The sequence below is a fragment of the Peromyscus maniculatus genome, chromosome 3, assembly GCF_049852395.1.
Source record: "Peromyscus maniculatus bairdii isolate BWxNUB_F1_BW_parent chromosome 3, HU_Pman_BW_mat_3.1, whole genome shotgun sequence".
NCBI classification, from domain to species: Eukaryota; Metazoa; Chordata; class Mammalia; order Rodentia; family Cricetidae; genus Peromyscus; species Peromyscus maniculatus.
In genome coordinates, this window is record NC_134854.1 from 23,373,460 (window position 1) to 23,398,964 (window position 25,505).

Consider the following 25,505-nt stretch of genomic DNA (forward strand, 5'->3'; position numbering starts at 1 on the left):
GAAGAGTTCTTTTTTAATGTGAGGGAAGCAAGACAGAGGCGTCCCAGGATCCCATCTGCCCACCGACCCATGACCCATCCCTGTAGCTTATTGTGATCTAACTTTAGTCACACCAGTTGTTACTAGTCATTTTCAGGAATGTTTCCATACACAGAGTATTCGACTGTTTGCTTTCTTTTCAGTATTTACTGTAGTGCAAAGCCCATCTTGTAAACTTGCCCACTTTCAGGGATTCCCAGTTCATCGTGAAACATTCTTTGGTCAAAAAAATACTAACTCACAGAACCACAGTTGCCAGGTGCGTGTGAGAAGAAGCCGAAAGTGGATTGCTTTAACCCCAAAGGCAGGAGGTGAACTGTGAGCTTGCTGTGGACACTGTACAGCTGTGGGACTCCAGTGGTGAAGGACCCAGAGGATGCTGACTTGGCACTCCCTTGTTAGATTCGCATAGGGCTTTCCCTGACCTGAAGTTTTGCCGATAGGAAAGGGGTTGTTTAATTGTGGGTTTAGAAGCACATGCCGCTCAACCTGAATTGATGAACAATATAGCTTTTTATTATTTTTAACTACCTCTGTCTTCCTCCTCTCCTTTTCTGTTCTTGGTTACTTATTCCTGTTAGTGATGAGTGCGACTGACCGTCTCTTCTCCCTTTGTGCCCTCCTGCGTCATAAAAATGCCTCTGCTCTGATCAGGATCCTCAAATAGGAATTCGTTTCTTGAGACTTGTCTCACATTGGCTTTGAACTCACTGTGTAGTTGACCATGGCCTTGACCTTCCCCTTCTGAGTGTGAGATGACAGGTGTGTGTCAGCATGTCCTGTTCATAGCGTGCTGACAATCATACAGTTCCTTAGACGGGAAGCAAGCTCTACAGCCCTGGGCCCTCCAACGGGAATTCTTTCAGGAAGTCACAAAGCCGCTTAGAGAACTCATCAATCAGGTGTGCGTCCGTCAACTGCTCCTGCCCTGTCCACAGGCTGCTGGAGGAGAAAATCACTGACAGTGAATAGTCTCCCATAAAGTCAGAAATCCAGTCAGTTATGGAGAGCAGTGCTTTCTAAAACTCTTTCCACTCCTGGACCCTTTCTTCCAATGAAATTTTCCACAACCCCAAGTATATTGGTATGTAAAATAGGTATGTAAATGAAATGTACTGATAATAAATCAAACAATTATACTCTGAAACAGTTTTCTGAGATTATATAGTTTATCATTTATTGAAGATGAAACTGAATAGGTATTTATGTATTTTAATGAAGTGGATGGGCTTGTTAATTTTATAAAAATTAAATATTGGCTGGACATGTGATATAAAAGAGCATATTCAGTGTTTTCCAGAGGTAATCAATGTTCTGATTTTTTTTTTGAGACAGGGCCTCTGTGTGTAGTTTTGTACCTTTCCTGGATCTCACTCTGTAGACCAGGCTGGCCTCGAACTCACAGAGATCCTCCTGCCTCTGCCTCCCAAGTGCTGGGATTAAAGGTGTGGGCCACTACTGCCCGGCTTGTTCTGATTTTCTAATTGTCAGTGCTGAGAAACCATTTTGAATAAATACATATATAGTACAAAATGACAAAACATTTTTGGATGAGGTCACTTCAAACGTATTTTGAGATTCTGTCCTAATCCCCATCCAGAATTCATTTAAAGACTTTTTACAAAGCCCATCAGCAATTCAAAAACAACAACTTTAAAAAGAAACATTATAGTAGAACACAGTTAGCCACCCAACCCCAAGCAGAGCTGTGGCACAGAGGACAGTAGTGGTACTTATGTGCGGGAACTTAACTCACTTTGTTTACTGTATAGGATGCATTTAAAGTCAGGTATTGTGTGCTGAAGTCAGTAATTTCAAAATATTTATAAATGCCTTGTGACTATTTCTTTTAGAATTACCACAATTTATTGTGCATTATTTCAAGTGAGTCCCTGAATGTAAGCCCCATACATGATTTACCAGGGGTTAGAACTTTTTTTTTCCCCCTGTAAGTAGTAAAATCCCAATTCAAATTCAGAAAGGGACTTCACTGGCTCAGGTAACTTTTCCAAATGTAGAAAGTAGATCAGACCAAAGAGGCTTCGGTATTTAAAAAAGGTCCCCTGAAACCTCCAGCTATTGTTCTCGTTAGCTGCATTCTGTGGTAGGAGGACCTAGTGGTGAGGGCAGCCGCCAGCCGGTGCAGGCTTATGCCTCGCCAGTGTGGTAATGCTAGCATAAGGAGGATTTTCCTCTCAGTTCTTCCTGGGGCCAATTCTCCGGCTTCTGTCCATCCCTGATCAGCTGTCGCTGCACAGCGTTTATCACGTGCTTTCCCTGCCTACCCCCCCCACCCCACCCCCACCCCCGTCAGAAACTTGAGACTGAGTATGGCACCTGCATGTGGTAAGTACTGATGCACATTTTGGAGACGCTGCAAAATCGTGATCACCTTTAGCATCATGCTCTGTGCTGTTGGTGGCAAATGCTTCTAGAGTTTGTCATTTCGTGTTGATGGTGAACCATTGCATACCCAGTCTGTATTTCTAGAGCAAAGAGAGCCACGTAGCCACTGCATAGTAGTGTGGGGCAGTGAGATGAGTGAACGTTGATTTAGTGCTCAGCTTGTGCTGCGCCCACCAAATGCACTTCATGGACTTTCCAGATTAGATACCGGGGAAAAAACTGTCTCCATTTCAAGTTCTGGCTCTAGTTCAAATGAGAATTTGTTATGTCCCTTAGGCAGCTGTGGCGGACAGCGCTCAGCTCCAGAACTATTTGGTATCCAAACAATGAAGAGTGTGCGGGGTCAGGGAAACCTGACAGGAAAAAGGCCCTCTTAGAACTTCCTGCTTTGGGTCATGGTGTAATCACAGCAAATAATACAGATTTCCCTTTTATTATAACCACAATAGAGAGGCAGACGTTGTGTTTACAAGGCTCGTTGTTTAGGAGATGTTTGTAAATCGTAAACTTTGGAAATCCCAAAACTACTGGATGCAGTCTCATCCGTTAGCCGAAGGCAGCTCGCCTGTGTGTAGGTTCTGAGCAGCAAGTTAAATTGAGACCGTGAACGGGAAGCAGCCATTAAGAATTACAATGGGTAGGATGCAGACTCCATTCGGGCAATGTTGTGTTAGATGATTACATCACAGGACAGCTGAGTGCTGTGCTGGACTCTGCTTGTTGTCTGCCCTGCCCTAGAGGCCAGGACTCAAGAGACAGCAAGAGAAGTAGCTCACTTGGTTGGAATAGTTAGGGGTTGGCTGGCTTCACTGGGAATTGACAACAACCTAGAATTTGGACTGCGCTCTCTCTGCCAAACTGCATGCATAGCCTCAATAAATACTGAGAGCCACTTCTCATGTCTACTTTTGGGAAAAAAAAGTATTTATTATTTATATGTCTGTGTGTGTCCTTTCATGAGTTCATGCACCGTGTGTGTGCAGGAGCCCTTATAGAGCAGAAGAGGGTGTCAGATCTCCTGGAACTGTAATTTTAGGCAATTGTGAGCTGCCATGCAGGTGCTGGGAGCCTAACCTGGATCTTCTGCCAGAGCAGTAAGCCCACTCTGATCTGCCCAGCCATCTCCCTCATCCTCACTCTTTGAATGGATGTTTACTCAGACCACACGGTACAAGTCGGTGATAAATACTGAATGGTGGTTTCCCTCCGAAGGTCATGGTCAGTACAGTGTGGTTACATTCTTCCTATGGAAATGTAGTCATGACGTCATTGAAATGCTATTTTTATTAGCTTACTGAATATTTTAGAAAGTCATAAACGGTGGCTAACGTTAAGAAATCATGCAGTGGAAGTTATTTCCCAGTGTTTATGTTCAAATGCTCAGGCCTGTCTTACTCTTTGGTTTTGTAAGTCTAGGGGATATAGGCAGTCTGGGGACATTCCTCATTGATTTATACAAATAGATTACAGATCTATACAAATAGGTTCCAGTTCAGCCAGAGGCCTTGATTTATTTTAATTGAGTTCTGTGAAACTTACGTACTGTATGGAAATACCTGTTGTGTTTTGTTTACCAAATGACTACTGCTTGATTTGGATTAATTTTAGAGGGATCCATAGGTAAAAAGACATCATGAGTATTATGTTCTAGAATTTCCAAAATTAATATCCACAACTATTGGCTGAAAATGTATTTTCTATCCATTAAGATTAAGGCAACTATTAACTTTTAGTCTAATGTTTACTAAACTGTTACAGCAGCTTTGTATTAGAGTGAAGAGCAGTGTTTCTCTAAATGTCTTTGAAGTGGTCCATCCGTAACAGTGGTTCTCGACCTTCCTAACGCTTCGACCCTTTAATGCAGTTCCTCTTGTTGTAGTGACTCCCAACCATAAGAGTATGTCCATTGCCACTTCATATCATAATTTTGATACAGTTATGAATTATAGTGTGTCTGATACACAGGATGTCTGACTGACGTGCAACCCCTGTGAACGGTTCATTCGGCCCCAAGAGTCATGACCCACAGGTTGAGAGCTGCTGATCTATAACTTGCTGATGGCTGGCACTGGAGGCTGGGAGTGAGGAGCCTATTGCTTATCTCTTTGATGTGAATTATGAATTTCTAAGGGGAATGTGATAGCCTCTGCTCTCCAGACTAACACACTGAACGTTTAAAAGTAATGTCTTCGTGAACCTGGATGAGCAACTTAAACATAACACCTCACTTTTATAGCTCACAGTGTATGAGTACATGCATAAAAATCCACACAGACGGCTGGAGAGATGGCTTAGCAGCCCGAGCATTTGTTGCTCTTGCAGAGGACGGGGCTTCCGTTCCTAGCACCCATATGCTGGCCCACAGCCATCTGTAACTCCTGTTGTAGGGGCATCCGAAGCCACCTACCTCCAAAGGCCCCAAGTACACATGACACACATATTCATGCAGGCAAATACTTACATACATGAACTGCAAATAACGTTCTGCTGTATGCATTGTCGTGTCTGTTTAAATTCATTCCACTTAAAATTTTTTCCCCATATTTATCATTTAAGGCAAGTAGCAGTGGCTTCATTAAGCTCACCTCTCCCTATCTTCTTCTGTATCCTCAGCGTGGAGCCAGGGTACCTTAGGTGACATTATCAGACATTAATATTTTGAAGAACGAAGTATTATATAATGAAAAGCAGCTTGAGTGGTTAGATGTTTTTCATGAATTGTGTCATACAAGAGTCTTGGAAACGGTTTCAGTGTGATTAAGCAATATTGCATACTGCCAGAGCTGTTAGGTAATTTCTAAGACAACGGTTTGGGGAACAGGTGACCTTTTGGCTCAACTGTGTTATGTCCCCATCATGATTTTTTTCTTCTGAAAATTAATAGCAGACACACACACACAGAGAAAGAGAGGGGGGGAGAGATACCCATTTAATAAGAACTGGAGCTGTTTATTAACTCAGGCAAGTGATGAGCAATGCACTTTTCATTGAGGAATATCTTAGTTATAACAGGAACCATTTTTAAAGTGATGCTTGAGGAGCCCAATTGTAATGGATATGTTGTGGCCTGACTCTAGCATTTGTATTTGATTTCATTACATCCCACTCCGTGTTCACTGTAGTCTTCTTGCAAAGACAGAGACATCAAATACAAAGAAGCTTGTTGATTTTGCAACTCTTTTCTTTCTGAGAAGACGTAGTTGAAAGAGGTGGTTAATAGTAATAAGGTGGCTCAAAGCAGCTTATGTGCAAATGGTCAAACTATCAAGTTCAGAGAGCCATTTTGATAGACTCCCCAAAGCCCTTCATAGTGTAGGTTTTACACATTTTCTTATAGATTAAGACTGGTTACAGTATTCTATAGATGTTGTTAAAATTTAGTGTAGATTCAGAAAGAAGTACCAAATTTGAAGCCCATGTACCCCAGAAATACAGTAGTGTGGCCCAGTCAACCAATAGGCCTTGAAAATTTAATAAAAGTAGCGTCCAGATTGAACCAAAGCAGTGAACCCATAATTTAGTAGGGGGACTGTGTGTGCACACAATTTCTTGGACAGGTTTTTCAGTTTTTAAATGAAAATGTAATATGAATGACATTTTATGCATTTCCTCTTATTTATATTACACTCCTCTCCAGAAGTTTCCTTACAGCTTATTTATGGATGGCTTTTTTAATTCTTTAGACAGCTTGGTGAGACTGTAGCACATGAGACAGTATACCAGCTACAGGACTTTCTGCCCTCGGGCTGAAGGTTCTCTGGATCATGGAAGGCTCTCTCTGTACTATTTGTTTACCTGTGTTTTTATTAGTTTTCCAGTGTATTCCTCTTTCAATTTCACAGTGTTTGCATGATAATCAAGTTATTTAGCAGCACCGTCTTATCATATTCTTAGTCTTTTTTTATGATTTCTGTAAATAATTTGAAATCCATACTTTGAACAGTTTTGGAGTGTATATAGCTCATTATTTGTTAAGTCCCTAGTCTGTACAGTAGTTTCCCAGTGTACCAAAACATTGCATGGAATCCCATGAATACATGCAGTTATTTTCTGTCAGTTAGGTTAAATAAATAATAAAGCCTTAATTTTTTACGGTGTGATTCTACATGGGAGTTGAAATGTTAAAACTAATGAAGAATTTATGCCATTCCTAGGGCAATAATTTGGCTCGCCAGGGTAAGGAGTCTGTCTGAAACGTTTCTCCATAGTCCATCCTAGTTGTTTTCACAGCCATGGTTGTTCTAGGAAACTTTTTTGCAGAGTCCACTATCTCCGGAGAACGCTTAACTGGCCTCTAATTTTCTCAACCTGTGAGCTGAGAATCGTTAGAATTATTTTGTCCAGTTGCAAGTTGTTAAAGCCATTTCCATCAACAAGTTCTGTATGAAGACTTTGTTAAGACACTCTGCGCATACATTTTTGACCTTCAGTCATGTTGCTTTGTGACTGATACTTGGACATTCTGGCTTGCACAGCTCCTCTGCTGAACTTTGAGATGGGTACGAAAACAGCAGATCCCATTATGTCTGATCACAAGGTGTGCTCCCAACTGTGTGGAATCAAGGGGTGCCCGAAAGATACGTGGGTTACTACTTGGCTTATTTACACCTACTCATTCTGGTTGGTTTTTTCCCTTCTAGGTTGTTTGATGTGTGCACAGTGTCACGAACAGACAGAGAGACCAAACTTACACTGGTCTTTGAGCATGTTGATCAAGACTTGACCACTTACTTGGATAAAGTTCCGGAGCCTGGAGTACCCACAGAAACCATAAAGGTACCAAGAATCACCCTTCTGTCTGGTCAGACTAGCCTCTGTCACAGCTTCCTCAACACTAACATTCTTTCATGTGAAAACTGCCAGAATTTGTGTTTTTGAAACGTAATACACAGCTCAGAATGTCAACTAAGTAAAATGTTCAAAGAATGGAAAATCTTCTAGCCCATCTACTAAGTAGGATCTTCAAAGAGTGGGATTGCAGTCCAATTTAATTTTAGGGTGAATTTTTTAAAAAGCTTTTAGTTTTAATGCACATTAAAATTCTTTAAAATCACTTATTTGTGTATTATCTGGCCCTAATCTTATGAAGTATGGTGTAACAGATACAGCTCAGTCTATCCTGGTAGTTCATATTCTTTAAGATACATAATTTTAAATGTCACTCAAAGGCACATTATATATTATAATTATATGCTGATTCTGAGGCACATTCATTGCCCAATTTTTTTGTTTTTTTTATCCAATTCATAGATTTTGTTTGTTTTTAATCTAAATGGCAAGTAGTAATCTTGGTATTCAGAGGTGATTAAGACATGCTTTCTGCCCTTCATGGTCAACAAGCTAGGAAGTATATTGATTACAGACAAATTCTTTAAGTCTAATGGGAAAGCTACTCAAAAGGACTTAATGGTCTAGCCTGTCACTTGGCTTAACTCTATTTTCAGTTCATCTGTTGAATCTGTGCCCATCTCCACAGAGGAAGAAATGTCTTTTGAGTGATGACTAGATGATGTTCCCAGATACTGATCCATGTAGACTGCAGCATAATAAACGATTATCCATTTGGGCTTAGGCTAGTAAGAGTTCTGCTTTTCCCATCTTGCTTTCATTAAAGATTGTGATACATAGTGGTAGTTCCATTTCTTTGTGCTCAGTTTGAAGGCTGTGAAAACCCTCTAAATGGAGGCTTTCTGATCACCCATTCTTGGCTCTCCGCTCTGCACCTTCTTCCTCTGGTACTGTATTCCATTCCCGTGACTCCATTTCTTTCCTTTATGTACTTGATCCAAAAACTCCACGTCGTTCCTGCGCAGCAGGGGCTAGTCCTTTTGGCTCACTGATTTCTGACCACGTCGAACAGATGACGGTTTTCTCACGTGGTCTGACTCCCCACTGAGGGAGTGGCCCTCCTGCCCATGGAGCATCTGTTAGTCCTTTCTGGGTCCACCCAGATGTGTATCATCCCCTCTCACAGTGGATATGTCTCATTTGCCTTAGAAGTTGTTGCACACTCCACTTCTTTCTTGTATTTTCTACCCTTGTGATTATTTATATATGTATCTTATCTACTTATCCATGTGTACTGACTGCCATATTCATTTTGTATACTTAGGAACATGATAAATAAGACATGTTGCCAGGCTTCCTCCAGACATAATTATTTCAATCAGTACATTAAACAAATGTTAATTGGCTTTTTCTGGTGTAATTCTTCTATTAGTTATTCCATGATACCTTTTAAAATATCAAAACAAAGTAACCATATATTTATAGACCACACTGCCAGCTCCATAGGATTTTTTTTTTTTTTGAGTTTCACATTTTCTCCTAAGATATCAGAGGGTGATAAGTGAAGTTGTTTGCAGAAGGTTTTTTATAATTAAAATGTTTGATAAGCCAGAGTAGTTCACTAGAGGCAAAGCTTGATCGGACAGTAGTAGAAATGAAATGGGTCTGGGAGATTCCTGGGATGTGTATGGAAGGTCAAACGTAACAGGAAGAGAAGTGAGCATGATTGTAGTTGCCAGAGTTGGGGAGTGCCAGGATGTGTGTGTGTGCGTGCGTGCGAGTGCACGCGTGCCGGAATGTTGGTTACCAGAAGATGAGATTCTCCTGGAAGCTGAACAGTCTCTACCACCGTCAGAATTAGTTCCTCTCTAGAGTAGTTGATAGAAGTGAGGTTGGGGGCCAGGCCTATAGATTAGAATTAATGACGTATGGTTAAGAATATGGTTAGTGTTTTCAAAATGGCGTATAACCATGATCAAATGAAAGTAATTTGTATGTAAAGACAAAAGTAACAAGTACTGTAACAAGTAACTAAAACTTTCTTGTTTTCATCCTTAATTTTAAAGAATAGGTCTGAATTGATCGACTTTTTGTTTTTATTAATTAATATCTTTCTAACCCTGAGTGTTGCAATGATTTGATAAGGGTGTTATGATGTGAATATAAAATATACCTTATAGCCTCATATGTCTGTCCATTCCTTCCCTAGCTGGTTGGAACACTTAGGAGGATGAGCCCGCTGGAGGAAGTGGGTCTTTGGACTGCAGGCCTTCTGGGTTGTAGCTCAGCCCCACTTCCTGCCCAGACTGCTCACTGCCCGGTCAGGCAGATGTGAACAGGCTGCTGACACACTCCCCATAAAGCTGCTTGTCTCCATGACTCTCGATTCCACAACAGTGACTTCCCCATCACACTGGAGTGCATCCTCTCAACCATGAGACAAAATAAATTCCTCGTCCCCAATGTGTCCTGTAAGGTGTTTTTATCACAGTGTGAAGAAAAGCGATGGATATAAAAATTAGTTTTAAAATTATGGGTAATTATTTAGGAGCTTATACAATCATTAAATGGGTAGTTAGGTTAAAGGTATAATTGATACAATACTTTTGCTAGGCACTTGTATCTTTTGTTTTGGTAATTGATTTAATTTTAGGAATTGGTGTGCAGATTACTGCATTGTTGGTTGATGTTTTCAAGCATGGAACTGGAGAACAGAAATATTTTGTTGTACAGAAGATGTATTTATGCCAAATCTCTCCTTGAACTAGTGAATGTTATTATGTTGAACAGTTTATTGGGAACACAAGATGGATTCTTTCTATAGACTGTTCTATGGAAAAAGACTTTTTTGAATGTACTGAGACACCATTTGTTCAGTGTTTACTGTATTTAGGAAGTTTCTACAGTGAGCACTTACTTAGCAGATGCAAAATGACCCTACTCTCAGGCTTTCCAAAATGAGATGAAATGCACATTTAAAAAGAGAGAGAGGCCGGGCCGTGGTGGCCCACGCCTTTAATCCTAGCACTCAGGAGGCAGAGGTGGGCAGATCTCTATGAGTTCAAGGCCAGCCTGGTCTACAGAGCGAGTTAGTTCCAGGACAGCCAGGGCTACAAAGTTCCAGGACAGGCTCCAAAGCTACACAGAGAAATCCTGTCTCAAAAAAGCTGAGTGAGGGAGAGGGAGAGGGAATCTGTCTCACAAAAGCACATTGCAAACCTTTTCAGTGATTATTTTATAGTGTGGGGCATTTTCAAGTACAAGCAGAAAAACCTCACTTAGGTCTTGGGCTCTATGCATGTGGAACGGAGGAGGTGTTCTCTGAAGTAGTCAAAGCAGCTAGAATGTTGGAGATACTTTACATTACATGTACATTATCTTACTTGCATTGAAACATGCTATGTTGTCCAAGTAACTGTAATCTGGAAAGGACTTTAACATGAATAGATTTAAACAGACAAGATAATGAGATGATCGTGTAAGATGCCTAAGGTTAAGGTCTATGTCTTTCACCGTCTGTCTTCCAGGATGTTCTCATGACGTGTTCACCTGTTAGCTTGCCGTCTGTTACCAAAGGATCCCAGTGCTTATTGGGGTACTAACTGTAATAAGATGGCAGGGCTGGATAAAACGAGAATATTTCATTGTATCTGGACAGGGATAAAATCTTTATCACTTAATCAACATCTTTGTTAGAAAACAACAGGTGGAGGACTTATTAATTAATGTCTCGCCGAGAACAGTTTTTCAGATATTTGAATGATATTTGTTTTGAAAAAATCATGAAGTTGTTCGTGTTGGTATTTGGTCAGTTTGTGGGGGATGTCCTTCCATTCCTGCGTGGTCCTCTCATCCACCTTGAATAAAGGAAGTCCCAAGCTATGCCTAAGCTGAACATCACCTCTGAAAAGCTGTAGTAGTAATAATAACAATAATAAAAACTGTAAGAGACTGTTCTTTCCAACATTTTCAAAGTAAAAATTTTTAGGTAAATGTTCTAAGACAAAAAGAAATGAGAATGATGTGTAACCCTCACCTTGACGGTGTTGTTGTGATGTTCTTTCGGTCCATCTGTTCCTGTCTGGTGATGACATTTGCATAGGAAGCTTGTTGACTGCTGTACTGTGAAACCAACACGTAGCCCGATGTGACCTGGTGACATGGCTGGCTTGTCCTCTTTCGAATTCAGGCTGCTCTCTTCGAATCTGTTTAGTTGTGGAGCTGAGTTCCACCTTCACCTCTCATCTCCATGCATCCATCTGCCACTAAATGACAAGGGTCAAAAGACGTGTCAGAGAGTTCATTCAGCATATTCCTTCGTCATTCGGAGGAAAGGGAGCCATATGGCGGAGTACTGAGGGGGTCCTCTGTGAGGTAGTCTTTCCCAGAGCAGCTCCAGAGCTGCTCGTACACGGAACCACTTCCAGGACACTTGCACTTGCCTGCAAATCAGCTTTCCTAGGAACTGGCCCAGCGTCTTCAGCTAACTTACAAACTCCTTGAAAACGAACCTAATGTTATTCCTCGGACATTCTGCCGCTGCAGCCTGTTAATGCAATGGACGGTATCATTTCATGAGAAGAAACACACAGAGCAGTAGCCTCTCAACCAGGACAGGTTCTTTGAGCTCAAGACCATATTGTCTCACGGAGTCATGGAATAAAAATTATGTCCATCTACCCTATGATAAATGAATTCTATGGAGCTGGAGAGAAAAAAAAAAGCTCAAAGTGTATGTCTGTGTGGGTAATTTTCTCATTGAATTAGATTTCTTTTTATCTTCAGTTGAATGTTTCTTGGAGATTCAGTTGGTTTTACTGTTTTCAGTAAGCGATAAAATGTACTATTAGGTTTATTTTACAAAACCCAGACTTCAGAGACCAACACACACTCTTGATAGCACCTGCTTTCTGCCTCTGGGAAATCATCTGTTTTTGTGACTAATATCTACTTGGAGTAAACATGGCTCTGATGTCAGGATGGAATGCCCGAGGCGGATTCATCTTTTTCTGCTTGTCATACAAAGTGGCAGGTCCCGGGGCTGCAAGTGAAAGTCTCCCAGACCTTCCTCTCTGCTCCTAAAGGAAGCGAGCCCCGGCCCCTGGACGCTCCTGGTGGTCTCCACTTCGCCTGAATTACAGCAGGTGATTTGCCCTATCTTTGCCGGACACGGAACAAATTAACATGAAAATATCGCTTCTCAGAAAACAAGGCAGGCTTGAATGCCCTGTCACTGCTGGTCATTAGCCATCTGCCACCAACACTCATACTCTGTTTATCACATTTGAAATTCAGAGCAGATGTTGCATAATAAGGTGATCCCAAAAACAAGGCAAGAAATTCAAAGAACAAGTTCTCCACAATAACGAGAAAGCTCTTGGACTGAAATTGTTTTTCAATTTACTATCATGGCCAGAATAATTGACTCGACTCTGATTTTTAGCATGGGCTGTCCCTCCTGTTCATGCAAATTATTTTTAGAGTTAAAAGTTTTAAAATTAAGTGTGTATGTGAAAGATGCCTAGTATATTGTTGGATTCAGTTTCCTTCAATGAGCAAAATGACAGTTTCAGTAATACCCGTTCTGGTGTAAGGGACATCGTAGGTCAGTCACGGCACTTTACTTCTAAGATAGACCCGACTTAGAGTCACTTCACTAAGAACAACACTTGCTGTAATTAAAGTTGGGCGCCCATGGTAGCTTCCCAGTTAATTTTGTTCTTGGTACTCAGTACTCTGCACCCTCCAGCCTCCCCCTTCATGCCTTCCACTCCAGCCTTCCTTCCGTGGGACCGCCCCACCAGGCCGCTGCTATCCTGCCTTCCTCTCAGCCTCTGCTGACCCTGGGGCTGCCTAGCCTCGCCCAGCTTTCGTCTGTCTTTGCATCTGGAGTCCCAGAAACTCACGTTAGTCCTGTTGTCCTTCTGTATACATGAATGTGGCATTTGATGGAATTGACTACTGCTGTGCTTTATCTAATTTATTAGTACACACTCTAGACTTTTATGATGCTTTATAGAAAAAACCATATGAATTATAGTGTATTAGCTCATGTGTTTCACAAGTGTTCTTCACAATGCCTTCCTGGGGTGGGAATAAACCTGAGTGGTCAAGAGTTTGCCTAGCATCACAAAAAAGGTACCCTGACTTGATGAGGACCTATGTTAGGAAAGTTGGTTTTGAGTACAGCACTGCTGGTGCCAGGCCACTGATCAGGGCAGGAATGATGACCTGCAATTGTTGTGAGTCTGTTCCAAGTTTTCTCCAAGTTCAGGAAGAAACTAGGGTGAGTGAGCTTAACGGGCGCAATCATTTGTACTCCTGAACTCATGAGCACAGATAATGTGTAGAGAGAAGTGAACTTGTTAGTGCGTCCTTCATCCCCTACTAGAACTTGCCCTCCGTTCTTCCTCCTTCTATCTTTAACTCCAAAAGAAAACTTTCAGAAACACAAGAAGCCTTTTCAAGGTGAACATTTTCAGATCATTCAGATTTTAAGGATCCTCATAGAAACAAGTGCAGATGCAAATTTCCGCATCTTTGTAGTAGCTAAAAATACATGGATGGAAAGAAGATAGAATTATTCAAATACATCGTACTCCAGTTCGAAACTACAACAAAATTATATGGTTGTTTGATTTCTCCCATAAACAGGAAGTACATGTTTAAAAAAAGTCACTTTCTGAAAGTACAGTGAAACCCATTAAAATAAAGGCTGACTCATTAACTAGACAAAGGACTCTTAAGAGTAAGCAAATAGCAGGTAAGTTGGACTCTCTTGAGAGAGTGCTCCCTCACCTCAGGCATCAAGTCTGTTGATAGAGCCCATTAGAAAGTTTACAGGCAGTATGTACCTCTGCCTGTCCCCATGGCGACCAGAAGGATCAGCTCAGAGGGAGGTATTCCTGTCTACACTTGAGTGCTCTCAAGCTCCTCAGTGATTTCCTTTAAACACAGGAGTGTGTTGCATTATAGCCCTTGTCTTCCTTAGCTACACCTTCATTTCCAGTGGTGTCGTGCTGTCCAGCCTGACCTCTGCCACCAGCTCAGGAAATTCAGAAATGACCTCGGCAGGATGGTAGCCGAGGGGCTGGACAGATAGACCAGTCTGCCAAGTGCTGGCTGCACTGACATGAGGACTGGGGTGCTCTCCTCAGTGTCCCTCAAAAAAGCCACAGGTGTGGCAGCATGCACTTGTCATCCCAGTGCTGGACAGGCGAGAGACAGGAGGGTCCCCGGGGCTTGTTCGCTCCCTAGAATAATTGGAGAGCAGGTTCTGGTGAGAGATCCTGTATCCAAAAAGAAAAAGTGGATGGCACCTCAGGAATGACACCTAAAATTTCCCTCCAGCTTACACACGCACATGCACGCACGTGCGCACGCGCGCACACACACACACCTGCACCACCACCAGCAGCCCACTGTATACGCACAAATCCTCTCAAGCTCAGCCTTCCTTAAACCTAAGCATCAAGCTCTATGCCTTGCTTTCCTTCCCAGTCTTCGCTAGTCCGTCAGTACGCGCTTGTTTGTCATTTCCGAAAGACAGCCCCCAATCCAGCTTCCCAACAACCCCTTAGACAAGAGTGCTAAGTCAGCGTCTCACTTCTGCCACTGCCCTTTTGTAGACCTCCCTCCTGTTAGCAGTCACAGAGATTATCTTTTAAGTACACATAACACTTGGTGGCTCCCCTCCTGAAAACCTGTCTCCAGTGATTTCCTGTGATCTACAGAGTGATGTCAACAACCCTGGTGACCTGGGGCCTCACAACTCCACCCTTGTTCTTAGTCCCACTGGCCTTCCAAGTGTGTGTACTTACTGTTCATTCTGTTTGGAAGGCTATGCATCTCACAGGTCATCCCCTCTGACCATCTCAGCCACAACTCCTCATCAGTTTCAGTGTATCATATTATACCATAGGCTATTTTGCCTCCTTCATAGTCCTTGAAGTTACCTGCTATTTTTTTATGTGTGTTTGTTGTCTTTCGCAAGTAGAAGAAATTTAAAGGCATAACTCTGTTTTCCAGAATCTACATCCTAACTAGAACATGAAATCATGCGTTTGCAACTCCACTAGGTCCATATCTTGTAATTGACTTTGAAATGTGCTTTAGTATCCCCATGATACAAGTGACAGAACTCGGGGCTGGAGAAATGGCTTACTGGTTAAGAGCACCTTCAGAGGACCTGAGTTCAGGTCCCAGCACCCATGTGAGGTAGCAGGAGGCCAGATAGGACACATACACATGTCTAGGTAAATAATAAAAATAAGAGTTAAATTTATTTAAAACAAACAATTGAGGGAACTGCTTTGTAATGAGTAGGTTTTTAAAAATATGTAATAGAAAAGCCCAGAGGATGTCACCTCTCACGACATCTGTTTTGCTCTTCCATAGTAAATGCTTTATGGTGGGTGTGATCCCTGGGATTCTGTCATGGCTAAGAATTTGGTTGGTTGGCCTGGATAAAACATGAAACCAGTGACTGATCCGTCATGGAACTGGAAACATATTCTTTTCTATGACACTGACTTGAATTGCAGAAACTGTTTGGACTTCTGATACACCATTTTTATGATGAAACCTACTGATGAAATTGGTACACTCAGACCTCACTCTCATGTTTCAGAAGCTTGTATTAATCAGGCAACCAAGTACTTTACAATAATTTTTAAATTTAAAAATTGCTTTCTGTATGTTAACCATTGTATGGGAGGGACTTGTCTGTCTCTCCCATAAGAAGTAGAAGCTTCGAAGAGAAAAATTCCTTTAAATTTATTAAATAAGCTATCCTACAGATTATCCATTTGTTTATTTCTATTTTACCCTGAAGTTCAGGTACCCTTTGTATTAGGGATCTGGGAATTGGAAAGGCACTGTTCTGTGGCACAGTTGCTAACAACTTACTGTGTTCTCGCCACTGAGTTTTTTAGTTAGTAACAGGTATGCAGGGCACAGACCCACCCCTTATGTGATAAGGTATCTTATTCTTCACTCCTAAACAGATAGGAAGGAAAAATCTGTCTTTGTATAGCAGTTAAGAAAGTAATTATTGGTTCTGGTAAATACATGTTGAATAAGTAGCTTCTTTCCCTAAGGTTGGGTGAGAGAGCCTTGCAACCCCACAGTGCCAGTCAGACAGTCAGAGTCTCCAGCGTGAAGCTACTGCTGTCCTGCCTGTCCTCACCCCATCGTCACCCTCGGAGCAGAGTCCTCCAAAAAGATTGGTTCCCTGGACAAGTCCCTCTGAGTTGGGTTTCTCTACATGAATGAAGGACTGCATGCTGAGTGTCTGTGCACTGTGGCACTCCAAGTCTTCAGTAGTGGAAGAGTCCCTTGAGTTAGAAATAATCACACAGAACTCTGTAGCTTTTAGAAACCCTGGCAACTACCATACAGCAGTCAGCTTGATTTGGGTGCCTGACGCCCAACAGGTTTTGCAAAGAGCAGTTACTGCCTCATAACGCAGGGTTGATGACGGCTTGGATACACAGTGGGTTCTATTTCTCCAAAGGTGTCATTATTGTGCTGTCTCTTCAAGTGTGGCTCCTGGATCACCTGCACCATCTTGCCCTAACTGACCCCCCTTTCCCAAACATGAGTCCCCAGGAGGGAATTTCTAAAAAGGACCCCTCATATTCCCTATAGACAGCACGGTTTAAGAAGGACTCCCCTGCAGTGTGCCATGTGGCCCAGGGGACAATGGGGAGCATCTCCTTTTTGTTCTGAGATGGCTAACCTGGTGTTGTTTGGCCTGTATGGATCCAGACTAGGAGGCTTTTCAGATTGCCTGGTGGCTGTCTTTGTGATTCTAATGCTCAGGAATTGGAGGCAGGAGGAGTGTTGAGTTCAAGTCCAGCCTAGGCTGCTTAATTCTTAAGACCTTGTTCAAAAAGAAACAGTAAAAGGGAAGGATTTAAGGTGAAGTCAGGTGTGACATCTAACTGAAGCTGCCTGTGTGGGGGAGAGTTGTTTAAAAACACTAGATTTTTATTCCTTAAGATGTTCTGTTAGAAAGCAATTGACTGATTAGTAGGAGATAGGAATTAAAGAATGCTTAGAAGTATGAAACTTCCTAATTAAAGAGTCTTTTATTTGTTTGTTTGCTTGTTTTTGAGACAGGGTCTCTACACAGCTCTGGCTGTCTGGTACTCACTATGTAGCCCAGTCTAACCTCTGAACTCCTAGAAAGTTCAACCTCAACCTCTGCCTCCCAAGTGCTGGGATGAAAGGTGTGTGCCATCACATCCAGCGCCTAACTAAAGCTTCTTAAGCCCACTCGGGAGTCTACCCTTTCAAAACAGGCATTCACGATACATCATGACTTGACCTGTGAAAGATGTTTTTTGTGTTGTGCATACTAATGTTTTCACAGCTCTGTGGTCTTGAGTTAGAAAACTATTACTGGACTTGCTAGAGAATTCATCGGAATTCTTGTCCATCCATTCCCCACTGCCCCTAGCAAGGAACCAAACCCATATGAAACATAAGTGAGCCGTTGTCACAGGTTTTAATGATGACATTAGTGTAGTTAAATATAGTGAGTACATTTGAAAGCAAGAGTGCCTAGACTCTAGTTGTCTCCATTTTGACTCAAGGCCTCTAACAAATGTGACCTAGTAACCATGCTGGTTTTGTATTGTCTGTCCCTGGTGATACTCACTTTTCCTTGTTTGGGACAAAAATATTTTTTTCTTAATCGTTCTCCTGAAGTGCGTTCAGATTAGAAAGCTAAGCTAGGACATGGCAGAGATGGGGAGTGGCCAGACTGAAGAGGTTTCGCTGTGAATCGAGTTTGGGAATGGCAACATTAAAGGTTAAGTCTGTGCCTAGTGCAATATATACTGATCTGGAAACAGGTACCCTCCATGTAAGATACTCTGTGAGTATGGTTAGTGTGAACTGAATGCCTGAAGAACTTCCTGCTGACCTTTTCATCTCACTGATATATCACATGTTAATATTAAAACCTTGAACTGAAAAAGTCACGGTCACTCGCAGGTGAGACCTATAGTGTTTGCAGAAATGAAAATGTTCTAAAAGCGATAGGTGTGGATCCTCTTTCCTTTTCGTCCTTTCCTTTTCTCAAAATGTATTCCTGGTCAGGGGGATGAAGAACCAAGAGGAAAGAAAAACGTTGGTGACTGTAGAGGGAAAATGAGTTGATTGGATCTCATAAAAAAAAGATAGGTTTGTGGACTAGCAGTAACCCTCCTCCCAAAGATGCTTTGTAAAAGGCAGTTCACTATGTGGGGTCATAAATACACGAAACATATTCATAACTCTTATTTTCTCCATTAAAATTATTACATGGGGCACAGTCCTTTCTAAATCGTCTAAATCCCAAGCCCTTTCATGTGTATTTCAACCAGATATTAAAGACAGGCTGGGTTATTGCAAAGCTGTATGAACCCAAATAAACAACACACGAGAACATAAATAGTGGTTTTGTCTTTGATTGTATCTGTTCTGAATGTCGCCACTATACTAACAATCTGTGATGGGCATCTCTCATCCATTTTGTAAGATCTTAATTAAAACACTTAGGAAAGTGAAAGGAAGTAACATACAAATTACGTCAGCATGAATTAAGAAGTGTTTGCACTTTGGTGTCCTCCGGGGGTCACACCCTCAGAGAAAGGACCTCTTTCCTGCCCGGGTTTGTCCATCACTTTCACCACCAGGGTTTCACAGAGCTTCATATGTAATTTATCGCCATGTCCCGTAATTAACATATGGTTTGTGTTATTGATTTCTCCGGTTTCAAAGGGAAATAAATTGAGCTTTCTTCTACATTTAGGATATACAGTTGTTGTTTTTTTTTAAAGGAACTCCAGACAAAGACACACATTATTTCTAAGTTAGAGAACAGCTGCCAGAAGAGAAAATTAGGAATGAGTCCTGGGTGGAATAATGGCGACACTGTTCCGAGGTAGCCCTGGACAGCAGGAAGGGGTCCGTAGGAAAGAGACAGCTGAGTTTGCTTGTAAATTTTGCTAGAAACAGGCCTGATTTACCATCATTCAGTGCTGCTCAGGAGGCTGAAGGCAACGCTTTCAGCTTTGGATTTGAAGCAAGCATCTTCGTTGATGATTTGTAGAAATCCACGTATTTCTGGTTTGGAAAGATGAGTGAATGTTATTGGATCACAGCTTGTTCTTTTTAATATATAGAACATTTTAGCAAATATTTATCAGATTTTTGGAGTAAAGTTTCCTGTTTGTAAAAAATGTATCACAAAAGCCAGACGTTGTGGCTCATGCCTTTAGTCCCAGCACTTGGGAGACAGGGACAGGTGGATCTCTGTGAGTTCAAAGCCAGCCTGATCTACAAAGTGAGTTCAGGACAGCCAGAGCCACATAGTGAGACCCTGTCTTAAGAAAACAGAACAACATACATATAAATTATTCAGAGATTAGAAAATATTTAATTTATAGTATTACATGTAAAATTGAAAGTCAACAGTTACTTTCAGAAAGTATGGCAAAAGTTTGATATTCTTAATATCAATTAATATTCTTAATATAGAAAAAGCTTTTAGAAACTAATAAAAAAATTAACCAGTTTAGATATAAGTAAGGAAATAAACACTCATCAAGACCTACATATTCATAGAATAACTACAAGATTTGGGGCTGGAGGCAGTTCACCTTCACTGATATTAGGGATGCATGTTGAAAGTCAGAATGTACAGAAGAGATGATTATGTAAATTACAAAACTTCAAACAGAATGATTGCATCACTACAGAATCATGTCTCATAAAACTCCACTTTAAAAGAATAATGATCTAAAGAAAGGCAGGATATAAATTGTATAGGTAGCATTTTCCCAATTTGGAAATATATGTCTAATGCTCTTGTTTTCAAAACTAGGAAGACGTATAAACTAAAATACAAATGTGGAATGTGTGTCTCTGTTGAAATATGCTGTGTTGTTTATATTTGTGACCTGCTATATTAGACTGGATGAAATTCCTAGTAACAGCCTATTTTTATCACCCAACCAAATGATCTTCTAATATACATTTAGAGGGTAATGTTCTCTGTTACAGAGTAGACGCGCTCTCATGTCAGTCTTTCTTTTGTACCCACCATAAGAATTAGTGACACCCCCTGCCTCTTGGGCAGCACAGTAGGACAGACCTTGTTAAAGAATCAGCGTGTGTACACTGAAGTACTGAGTGCGTGGGCACGGACGATGATCTTGGTAAGATAGGAGAACTGAGAAACTCAACAGGACTTAACCTCCCAGTGAGGCTCGTGTGGTCATCTCCTTTATCTCACCCACCACTGTACCTCACGTCAGGAAAATTGGGCTGTGCAGGAATTTCGCTTCATGGAAATTGGAAGCAGTCACTAGGCATTCATAAGCCTAGATTCATCTCTGCATATAGAATGAGGTCATAAGCCTGTTTTTGTTACAATGCAGGTTCATGCATCGTTTCTTTAATGGCCTAGGTTTTTACTTGAAACCAGCTTTTGGAGTTCCTGTTAGCATGAGCTCATGGTGATTATATTACATATTTGAGCAAAGGCTTTTTAAAAGGAAGTGTGAGTAGTTCTGTGCCTGCCTAAAACAACTCAGTACAACCCACAGTCACAATATGCCCAGACAATGACATATCCGTTGTACAGTGTCATGATCTAGTGACATTCTCAGTTCTGGGGAAAGTCATGCCCAATGAAGAACTTACGTTATTTTTAAAGTGTTGGGGGTGTTTGTGTGAAGGGAGGAGTAGTTGAAAGTCTATTGCCATTGTCATCAAGGCTTCTTAAACATGCGGACCACCGTGGTGACAATGAGGATTTCTGGGGATGTGTCACTTTCAGAAATATAAATACCGTAGCTTTGGCACCACCGGACACAGTTATCCCAAACAAGTGTGCAGGTTGTATTCTAGATTTGCCCCCAGGAGCTCATCAAAGCCGATGTGCTTAGGATGCACACAACATGCCCTGAAGGGAAGTCCCAGTCTGCTGGGCAGAAATCACTGAGCTTCCTTCCCTCAGTCAGAGTAATGAGTCCCAGCTCTTGGGAACTGGTGAGGGTATTACCAGGGGAAACAGACTTGTTGCCACTGTCTAACTGGCCCCGGGAAGGTCCCGACAGAGATCTCCATTCTTGTTCTGATAAGAGGTCTAATGAAGCGTCAAGAAGAACTGTCAGGTCTGGAAAGGTACTGTGTCCAGCGGCTTCCTGAATCACCTTTGTAAATGAAATTCATGGTTCCCTGTCTCACAAGGTGAATATATGTGTAATCATGTAGCCTTTGACAAGCCATGTGACTTCTTGATTACTACAGTGTGGCAGCTGTAGAGAAAATTATTTATAGTAAGCATGGATGTTCTATTTTGTTGAAAAAGAGTAAAACGCTTCAGAAAATATTGGTGAGATGATATTCCATCTAGGGGATTATTTTTACTACTACTGGCATTTTAAAATGAGATGCCTGTAATTTGGAAAAGCGTAGGTAGTCGGGAACATAAACCTACAGGTAAATTCATAAATGCAAGTAGTATTTTAACTTAATGAGAAACAACATTGGAAGCCTCCATCGGGTCACACAGTGGGGTCAGATCCTTCACATGGCTCCAGTGACCTGACCTCTCTGGAAGTGCGGACATCATGTTCACGTGCCCCCACAGTGGACCTTGGCAGCAATTAGAAGGGATTGCAGAGCCAGAAGTTCAGGATGTCACTTGCACATGTCTTCATTAACATTTGCAGAGTGGATTCTGAGAGGTGCAAGTTCAGATCATGGAGTTGTCCTGGAAGAGGGAGTGACTGAAGTTGAATGGGTTTTCTATTAATTAATGTTTCCATATTGGTGTTGAGCAAAAAAGGAGCCATTATTTAATAGTGCATTCTGAGCATGCTTTGGGTCGGAGTGTTTGGATTTTCTTTAAAGCATTGCTTTGTTATGGGAAAGCAGGGATTCTTAAAGACTGTCCTGGCGGTGAACATTTAAAAAGGCTCAGGTTGCATTATTTGGTGTATTTTAGAAATGTGTTTGTTTAAGAAATTAATGATTCCATTTCTGTGACTTCTCCCTTTGCGTTTTTTTCCATCCTTCCAACTCTGTGCTTTGATTCTGAGTTACGAATGTTTTCTGCTGTTCCTAAACTCAGTAGCTATCCCACAAGTTTCACTTACAGAAATAACAGCCCAGCCACTGCAGTTATTCCTGGTGCCTTTATCCGGCACAGCCCAGTCCTCCCCTGGTCTGATGCTTCTCAGCTGGGTGAATTTGAAGAATGCTGTTGTTCCCATTTGTTGGTGGAAAGATGACTACCTGTCCCTGAAACAAACTCTGTGGCAAAAGACTGACCACCCCAAGGCCGTCACTCAGACACTGGTTTGGAAAAGTCCCCTTGAAACTAGAAACACGTCTTCCTCCCATAGTGCACCTGGCACCTCTAGCTTGCCACATTCTCTGGGCTTTTCCTCCCTCCAAAGAGACTCCTGTCTAAGCTGCGTGTACACCTGCCCACTGGGAAATCCCTGTGCTGCCATGGGTTCCATATGCTCTGCAGCTTAGTCTTGTCAACTTTAAAACCCTGAGTGGGAGAAAAGGTGAGTTAAGCATATTACCTCAGAGCAATCAAATTTCTCATCAAGCCATGCTGAGCCACAAAATGGGGGCCCTTGTAAATACCCTTAAAGTTTCCTGAGTGTGGTAGAGAAGTCTGACCAGTATGATTTTTCCCGTTACACTTTCCCATCTTTCCGCCTTAGATATGACTTGTGTGTTACACACAGGCTCATAGTCAGATTACTCATGTGCCTAGTGCTCTCCGTCCCCCCCCCCCCCCAGGATCTCACTATGTAGCCCAGGCTGGCTAGGAACCTGCTAGATAGATTAGGCAGACTTGGAACTCACAAAGATCCCCTGCCTCTGCTGCCTTCGACACTTAGACTAAAAGTGTGTGCTACCCAACTGATTTTTATGCCAACTCTTTTTTTTTTTTTTAATGTGCATTTATATATTCACCTGTGCTGAGATCAGCCAGGCCTGATCCCTAACAGAGCTGGTGTTGGAAGTGATGGCAAGCCAAGGTTGAGTCTTGATTATGGTAAGAGGGGAAAGTACATCTTGCCAAAGTTGGGGCATATTCCCCAACCCTGCAGACTCTAGCAGGCAATTAATGGGCTTGAACTGAGGGTTCTTTTGTGTGTGTGTGTGCTTGTGTGTGCACTCCTACATGGGAGAAAGCGTGAAAGAGATACCCATGTATAGAATTCTAAACCAGCGGTGTGGTTGTTAGCTGGAGGCAAGAGGTACGGCCGGCTCCCAAGCTTCGTGGAAGCAGCCTGTTGGGAGGCCCCCTTGGAAAGGAGTCTCTCACGGCTTCCTCCCGCCTGTGAATGATGTCCCATCCTAACTTACATCTTAGGAGCCCTTATGAGAGGTGTGCTTTGTGCATTTGAATTGCTTTGGAAATTGGAGCCTCGCAATGTACCACTCAGGAAAATAAATGGTCATATTAACTCCTAGCAAATGCCACCTCTTTGGTTTGAATCGGTTTAGAAAGCATTTTCTTCCTGGTTTGTACGCACCACATTGTTTCGGCTCCTCTCATCACTGACCAGCTGGCTTGTTGGTGAATAGAGCTGTGGGCCCCTCGCCATGTTTCATGTGAGGTCTTGGCTGGGTGGCACACAGGCAGCCTGTAACCAGTGTCAGCAATTCAGGAGGAATTGGCACAGCAGTGTCCCCATTAATTTCTGTTTGTCACATGCTGTCATGCAAGTTACACCAGAGAGGAAATGACCGTTAAAAAAAAAAAAAAAGGTCCCCTTGTGGCACTGGGTCCCCTCCAGACGTCCCCGAGGTTAAACAAGTGGATACAATTAGTTCTACACGGACAGCTGCAGGGAGGGGGGACCTAGACCAGGCCCCAGAGCAGTGTGTCTGTCCTGTTAGCAAGGATGTCAGCTGTCAACATCTGCCATGTTTTAACCCTTCACAGGCACCAGTGAGTGAAGGGGAGCTATCACCCCACGCTCTGCTGGTCATTGTCCGTCAGAATGCCTTGGGAAATCACCACAGTGCTGCCGCCTCGGTGGCAGGTTTGGTCTTTAGGGGGTGGTTTTTGTGTTTTTGCTGGGCACAGAGAAACGTGGTGGGGCCCAGGGTGAGGGGAAACGGGCTCTTTAATCGTGGGCAGTTTACTGCCACACGGAAGGAGCCTCGGGCGGCACTAACCTCTTCTTCAGCTGGAGCTGGAGTAGTTAAAACCGGTGGGCTCCAGGCGGCTTCCATTTCTACAGCACGAGGTCTGTCTTGCGGACTGTCAGTCGGTCCTGCTGTCTGTCTTCGCCCGGACCTGTGGTGGCTTTTACAAAGCACAGAAGAGAGCTGTGGGGGATGAGAACTAGTTGCAGAAGAGAAAGGCCGTTGAAGATGAGAGGAGAAACCCTAAGATAGACAGAAGCTCCAAAGACTGTTACCGTGGTTTTAAAGACTGAAACGATGAAGCTGCTGTTACCCAGAGTCCTGACCAACCTCTGTGTTAGCGTATGCTGTGCTTGGGGCGGGGTGGGGGGCTCTGTCTGGGGAAGAGTGAGTGCCAGCATGGAGGGACATGTGAAGGAGATGTGTCAAAATGTTGAAACCCCCTCATTGGAGCTAACCATTCAAACTCTGGGAGGAGCAAGGATGGTTCCTTGCCATGTTTTAACTCCCCGAGGAACTGGCTTCAGAATTGTGAATTTAGAACTTTTTCTTCAGAAAAGACACCATTCGCTTGGACACATGCAAATGGCAAAAGTTCTTAAAAAAAATCAATAGGATGCTTATTTGAATGAATGCATCAAAAGGAGTATTCATATTTGAATTTCATTACATTCTTATTGCTTATTGCAGATCATTTGGTGCCATTTAAAATTATTTGAAGGGGCCAGCAAATGGCTAAGTGTGGGTTAAAGCACTTGCCAAGCAAGCTGATGGCCTGATCTAAATCATAGTTTAAAATTAAGAAAGAAAAAAAAAAAAAAAGATGTGAGGCAGATTTCTCATCTCAGCTCTCCAGCCATAAGATGGGAACAAAAGACAGGAGAATTCCCCTGGAAGCCTGGCTAACCTGGGGGTGCGCGTCAGCAGGAACAAGAGAGGCCATGACTCAACAAAGTAGACGGAGAAAGTGGACTCCCCAGAGTTGTCCCCTGACCTACAGACACACACACACACACACACACACACACACACACACACACACACACACACACACCTCCAGGGCATGCTCGTGGAGTGTGTACACATGCAGATAC

The 25,505-nt window shown here is 42.4% G+C and overlaps 1 protein-coding gene across 2 annotated transcripts in view; it reads left to right on the forward strand.

The window, feature by feature from the left end:
• Nucleotides 1–25,505, forward strand: part of Cdk6 (cyclin dependent kinase 6) — a 206,320-nt gene that overhangs the window by 50,049 nt on the left and 130,766 nt on the right. For both annotated transcript variants that reach the window (XM_076566237.1, XM_006991209.4), the window contains exon 3: nt 7,086–7,221. In XM_076566237.1, coding sequence (XP_076422352.1) covers nt 7,086–7,221 — 136 coding nt within the window. The remainder of the gene's footprint in view (nt 1–7,085; nt 7,222–25,505) is intronic.